At 43.3% G+C, this 7,112-nt stretch overlaps 1 protein-coding gene across 1 annotated transcript; it reads right to left on the bottom strand.

Annotated features, from left to right (window-relative positions):
• Positions 1-812: 812 nt before the first annotated feature.
• Positions 813-5,711, bottom strand: LOC4329347 (probable protein phosphatase 2C 14). The gene is made up of 5 exons (NM_001416606.1): positions 4,885-5,711; positions 3,369-3,725; positions 3,122-3,239; positions 1,864-2,087; positions 813-1,783 (listed from the first exon to the last, which is right to left on the bottom strand). The coding sequence occupies exons 1-5, from the start codon at positions 5,332-5,334 to the stop codon at positions 1,376-1,378; spliced, it is 1,557 nt and encodes a 518-aa protein (NP_001403535.1). The 5' UTR covers positions 5,335-5,711; the 3' UTR covers positions 813-1,375.
• Between the last annotated feature and the right edge of the window lie 1,401 nt (positions 5,712-7,112).

Below are 7,112 nucleotides of genomic sequence, written 5' to 3' on the forward strand. Positions count from 1 at the left end.
GTTTTTCTGTTAGGTCAATGTATCTAGCTTTAATTAATAATGGATATATTGAAAGAAATAAGATTATTTGGAAGCTTAAGATGCCACTCAAGATTAAGATCTTTATGTGGTACTTTCTTAAAGGAGTTGTGCTGACTAAGGACAATTTGGCAAGACGAAATTGGAATGGCAGTTTAAGATGTTGTTTCTGCATGAAAAATAAGACCATACAACATCTTTTTCTTGACTGTCATTATGTAAGATTTGTTTGGAGAGCAGTACAATTCTCTTTTGGTTTAAACCTTCCAAGTACCATATCTAATATGTTTGATGGGTGGCTTATGGGGGTTAATAAGAAGAAGTGTAATCTCATACTTGTAGGAACATTTGCCATATGTTAGGCTCTATGGTTGAGTAGGAATGATTTAGTTTTTAACAAATCACCATATACTTCATATATGCAGGTAATATTCAAGGTAACATATTGGCTCCAGTTTTGGGCAAAGCTGCAAAAGTGTGAAGAGAATGGTGAACTTATGAAGGTTGCATGCCGCAAACTCGAGACGACGGTGATGCAACTCTTTGCAAACTATGGATGGAGATTCACAAATAGACTAGAATAAATGTGTACTCTTTATCTTGGTTTGCTTTTATTTTGATTGAGTGTGTTTGATTACATTTGAACTACACTCTTTGTATGAGTGATACTTTGTAATAATTGGCTATAACTCTGTTGAGTCAAGGCCGGGATATAAATTTCATTATCTAAAAAATAGATTATTATAGAGTTAACAAGTACTCTTACTAGCTTGGAAAAAAAACATCTAGGGAATAATGATGATGTAGAAAGTTTTTTATTAACTCGTGTTTTTGATAGCTCCGTTACCTACAAAGAACGAGGCCTGACCCGCTATCATCAAAGTGACCATTTCCGCGCCTTGAGTTGCGCATTCCACACTTCACAGCATGCAGCCAAGCGTTGCATATCTCATCAGGCAGGCATTGGATCACATATTCACATGGCAGCCATAGGCTGGGAGTCCCCCAGGCGAGGTAGAAATCGAATGAATATTACAGAATAAAATGGTGAAAACTCAAAAGGCTTCTTCTGCCTATAGGGGATTTACTATGATTTACCAACGATAGCGAGAACAAAATTATAGCAAAAGAAATACAACAAATGACGCTAAACTGACTTTGGTACTTTACAAAAGGCGAAAAAACTGCAGATCCTATCCACACTTGCATGGAGAAAAATAGCAAGCTGCAACTTCCGATGTGCTCTTACAAAAACAGGCATCAGTCTCGGCAAGAGAATTCTGAATGCGCGACCCGCATCATCACAACTGTGCAGGATCGTCCCACAAATGCTCAATCCCCGGGGAACAAACAAGGCTCACTTGGTGGTGATGCTTTGCGTTGCGCCTGAAGCATTGTTCGGCAAATCCGTGAGAGTAACCAGCTTTGCAACTGCATCAACAGCAGACAGATCATCACCATCTGTTAGAACTGCAGTAACAACATCTGAAGATACTCCAGTGCTCAATTGGATAGTATTGGAGTGCTGCCCACTGCTAACTTCTACAGCATTTGTCATATCGCGGGCCATAGAACTGGATGTTTCACTTAATTCGTCTGTATCCAGGAATAGGCAGACCACAGCACAATCATCAATTTTAGAAGTGGGGAAACGTGCACGCCAGGCACGGTGAGCTGATTCGACTAGCAATCGTGCTGCAGAGGCCCGAGAAGTAGCTCTGTTGACAATACTAACAACTTCAGTGTTTGACAGCACATCCCAAACCTACAAATAAGCACATAAATTTAGGAAATTGTATCATATTCAGGAAATGACATGGTGCGTGCAACTCAAGATCTGCTTACCCCATCAGTAGCCAATACAACAAACTCATCCTTTTCTGTGATACGGTGGTACGAGACTTCAGGCATAGAGATTAGACCATAATCCTTGAGACAGAAGTCTCCAAATGCCCTAGCCATGGCCAGTCCAGGGGAGTTGTACTTCGGAAGCCAAACACGAGCAACCTCTGGCTCCTCAGGAAGTGCAAATATCCTGCCCCTGCGTTGCCTGATTCGCTGTGCTTCACCTGAAAAAGAACCATAGTACAGCATGCATTTCAACTCAGCAATCTTCATATAATAAAATGAGGAATTGGAGAAGACATGGCATGCATCTCACAAATTTTGCAGCTATCCATTACGGAATTAAATTGTTTATTGTATTACGTTGCTGGCCCGAAGCTCTGCAACTTTGCTCAGTTAACTAGGAGCAAAAAATATTCAGCAGTATTTGCTACTACCATAGTAACATTAAATATTTGTCATCAAATATTCATATCTGTAAGCTGAAATAACATTTATATATTGTAAAAGGGATACCAGAGGAAACTTCCAACCAGCTACAGGATGATATCAATAACATCTGTAGACACTCATCCAAAGTTAAATGTATTTTTACAATTTATAAACACTAGAAGGGTCAAATTCCACAGTTCTCAGTAGCAAGTCGGAAAGTAACATTTGTGTCACTAACAGGTGGCCCTAGGACCCACTTGTCAACCTCACAAAGGATAATACCTTCCAAATTGCATATATTTAGTGTTGCTAAGCACTTCTTTTTTGTCATAGAAATACATCTAGACCAAAATGCTTGGACTTGTTATTAACTTCTACGTTGTCTTCAGGGTGCAAATCTGAACCTTATTTATTTTAACATGACATAAAAAAAATCCAAAAGCTTTCATAATTTAATTTTAGTACAGATCCATGTGAATGCTGGAACAAACATTTCATGAACAAACAATATATGTACCCATTATAGAACAATTAGATACTAATAACATGGTTCTTCAGACTTATGAAAAACAATAGGCAATCACATTGGAGAACAAATATGAAATGATGAAAGCTACTCCACAGCTTAATATCTAGGAATATTGCATAGTCCAAAGATACATAAGGGCCCACAAGAGGACTACAGTTCACAACAAAATCAACAAACCACAAACGAAGAAAATATGATGACACAACAAGGGTGACAAAAAAATATATATGTAAAAGATAATTAGGTTAAAGAGAAACAGCAGAGAGAAAAAAGTAGGAAGGAAAATGTATAACATACTTGGAATGTTAGGTTTGAGATCAACTGTCAATTGGACAGCCATAAGCTGATTATCTTTATCTCTTGTGCCTAAGATGGCCCGCGAGTCCCCGAGGTTACCAATTATAAGATTCCGTCCCTGCATTTAACAAGAATAAGAGAACAAAATCAATATTCCAGCATGCACTTTGAGCAGCTTTTCAACTGAATGGAACCAACAGTAGGGATTTCTGTAAAACAAAATCAGATATGGGTTCCGTTCAATTACCTGCTTGAGCACTGCCACTGCTGTTGTTCCACTGAAAAAACAATCTATACTTTTATGTAACTTGAGATCTCTATCCATGACATTGAACGCCCTCAAAAATGAAGTTCTCAATGCTGTGAAGATCTCTGGGTACTCTCCGTTCTGCTCAGCATCTCTGCCCATGTTTCCAGGGGATCCTGTTTCATCTCCATTGCTTTTGATGCTGCTAGTGGATGTCTGTCGTCCTTCATCCGTCCCCAAATCCGCACCAAGCTTAATGGGCAGAAGATCTCTCACCCTCTTAGCAACCAAATGGCCGTTTGGTCCATGGCCATCAAAAACACCACAAAAAATGGTATCCTCTCTTGAACAGAAATTCTGTACCCAATAGAAATATCTGTTTAGTATAAATCATATCCTCCATAGGTACATAAGAACCACAAAAATTTACATCGTAAACTGTTGATTAAAAAGGATACAGGAGATTGGTAATTAGTGTGAAATTAGAAACTGATATTATCATTTCCTAAAAGTATGTGGCATGCCAAGGAAGAATTTAGAATTGATGGTACTAAGCAGAAGCAACGGGTGTAATTCCTGCCCAGAACATAATCTGCACAAAGGGTGAGAGCAACTGCGCCAAGTAGGGCTCATATGCAGGCTCTATGAACACAGGGTACCAAGCCGCCGATTGCGTTACGCACACTTCTCACTATTACCTATTTCCTATATACCATAAGAAAGCCAGAACAGTGTGCATTTTTTTTTCTTTTTGTAGAAGGTTAGTACAGTTGTCAAATCATGTGAGTCTAAATTGAGAAAACTGCCTAGGAAATTCTTGCAAGGTACAAATTCCAGGAAACAAATGCTGACATGAACGGTATATGTGGCACTGACACGATGTGAGCCAAATTGTAATCAAACATATGGAAAGGGGAGTGGGGGTGGTCAAGCAGATAAGATCATCCAGCAAGGAGAGGGAAATAAAAAGGAACTATGGATGGATAAGCATGAAAATCATGTGGAGCCCCTACATCCCCCAGCAAGTATTCCAAATCAATAGCAATCATTAGACTTGAATTAAACAACCACAATAGAAACTCTCTACCAGCAACATCCAATGACAATCCATGCCTCAGAATTAGTATTAAATTTCAGTCAAAGTTTAATTCTTGCAAGCTTCGATATGTGGGTAAGCTCCTTACACTTGTTGCGTAATTGATGAGAACATAAACTGGATGTGCTCCAATTAGCAGCCGGTTGATGTTAACATCAAGAACAACTCAATTACGATAAGTCTTCAAACAAAAAAAATAAATTCCTTGATTCCGATGTGTAAATCTAGATCAAAGGACGAGACAGTTAATACATGTCGGATCAATTTCGTTCCAGCCTACAGAGATTAAATCAAGCAATAGTAACGGGAGCATAGTACGAATTGCATGTCAGGAGAATTGCAAGAAAACGAATCGTGAAAGAGATTTGCAAAGAAAAAAGGTAGAGACAGGAAAGCAAGAAGCGATGGTGATTTTTTTACCTCCCAGACGATCATGGCGTCTTGGTTGACGCCTTTCTTCCCCTGCAGCGTGTAGAGCGACGCGACGGCGCAGGCCCCGTTCCCCGCGATCCGGCCGGGGATCCCCCTCAGCTCGGCGGCGGCGCGGCGCCCATCCGCCCCAGGCGCGGGCCCTCGCGGCGTCTGCGCCGCCAGGCGCGGCTGCTGCCTCTGCGGCCTCGCCGCCGCCGCCCACGTGACGCCGAGCGCGCGCAGCACGCCGAGGAGGCACCCGAGGATGTCCTCGACGCAGCCCCCGCCACCCCCCGCCGCGGGCGCGGGCGTGGCCGCGGGCGCCACCATGACGACGCGCGCGGCCACCGCGACCGCGACGAGGCGCTGGTGCTGCTGCTGCTGCCGCCGCCGCTCGCCCCCGCCGCTAGGCCGCCGACGGTTGGCCCCCGACCGGCGCCCCGCGGCGGCCTCCACCATGCACCCGCAGCCGATCCGCCCCCCGGCGCCGCGCGCCTCCCCTCCCTCCTCCTCCTCCGATGGCTACAAGCGCGCGCCCCCGATGGCTTTGCCGAGGGGTGGCGCTGCTGCTGCTGCTATTATTGTATCCCGCAACGCAACGAAACGAATGGCCTCCCAATCCCAAACCAAGGCAGCCAATGGGGAAGGAGGTAGTTGGTTACGGGACAAGAGGCCCGCGTGGGTCTCAACGGCGACGCGACTAATCCAATCGCCCTAATCAACGACGACGCCTCTGCCGTCAAAATTCTCTCCCTGCGTGGTGGTGGACGAGCGGCGGGGCGAGCCAAGGGCGGTGCGGTGCGGGGCGAATCTGGGGAGGAGGAAAAAGGGCAAGTAAAAAGGGCGGAAAAGGGAATGGAGGGAGAGAGGGACGCGAGGAGGAAGGAAGGAAGGAGTAGTTGGAGAGGTAATAATTGTTCTTTTCCCCGTTGAAGCGGAGAAGCTTGTGTGTGTGTGGCTCTCGGCCCTCGCGTCAGGAAAGGTGCGGGATTTGCTGCCCACGGCGTCAAAAAGGATGGTGACGATGGTCGGAGACGCGACGGATGGCGGCAGGAGGGCAGCCACTCATACATCACGTTTTCTATTTCGCCGGGTCACTGTAATAGCAGTATATTGTATGCCATAGCGAAAAAACTGATGATACAATAATACTCCCTCCGTCTCACAATATAAAGGATTTTGAGTTTTTCTTGTAACGTTTGACCACTTGTCTTATTCAAATTTTTTTTTAAATATAAAAAACGAAAAGTTGTGATTAAAGTACTGTAGATAATAAAGTAAGTCACAAATAAAATAAATAATAATTTAAAAAAATTTTGAATAAGACGAGTGGTTAAACGTTACAAGTAAAAACTCAAAATCCCTTATATTATGGGACGGAGAGAGTATGTACAGAGTTTGGGGTATGACGATGACAACCACCGAAGAAGGGTTATGTTTCTTATGTTATTTTATTGCGTTCGCTGCTGTGGTTTCAAATTTGCCAGATCACAATAATAATGTGCATTGTTTGTTGCGGCCAAAAACCGATAGGATCCTATGTATAGAGTTTGAAGGGAAACAACCACTACCAAAACGTTGCGTTTCCAATTGACGATGTAGTGTTCACTATTATAATTTCAAATTTGTCATATCATTTGTTATGTTATTCTATATTTACGGTGAAAAACTTGCAAAATCCCATGTAGGATTTGTGAGGGGCAAGAACAGATCAACTATTGAAGCATTATGTTTTCCTTATGATTGTAGACTTTTTTTTTCTATTTTGCCAGCTCACTGCAATGATATGATATTGTCTGTTGCGGCAGAAACTAGCAAATTCTATATATAGAGTTGCGTACTTCATACATTTTTTGGGGGGAGGCGTGTGTGGCTCCTAGCCGGTGGCTGTGAGGGAGAGAAGGAGATTATTTAGGGTTTGGTTTACCTTATATATGACTCCGTCTATTGGCCAATTGAGCTAACTGGGCTTTATGCCTTGGAGTAGGCTATTTTTAGATGAGTAACACACATCCTCGAGACCCTGTGGGTAGCTTTTCATCCCTTCCTCCGTACCCGGAAATTCGCGGGGGCCCATCCCTGCTCACCGGCCCCCTTCCCGTAGGGAAGGGTCTCTGTGGAGTCCTCGGCTCCAACAGGGAAATTACCACCCAGTATTGGACCATTCTTGTCTCGACGTTCATTTAAACCATATGTTTTCGTTGATGCTAGTTATATCTGATCCTAAATCTTGTTTT

Source organism: Oryza sativa, chromosome 2, assembly GCF_034140825.1.
Source record: "Oryza sativa Japonica Group chromosome 2, ASM3414082v1".
In the NCBI taxonomy this organism is placed as follows: domain Eukaryota; kingdom Viridiplantae; phylum Streptophyta; class Magnoliopsida; order Poales; family Poaceae; genus Oryza; species Oryza sativa.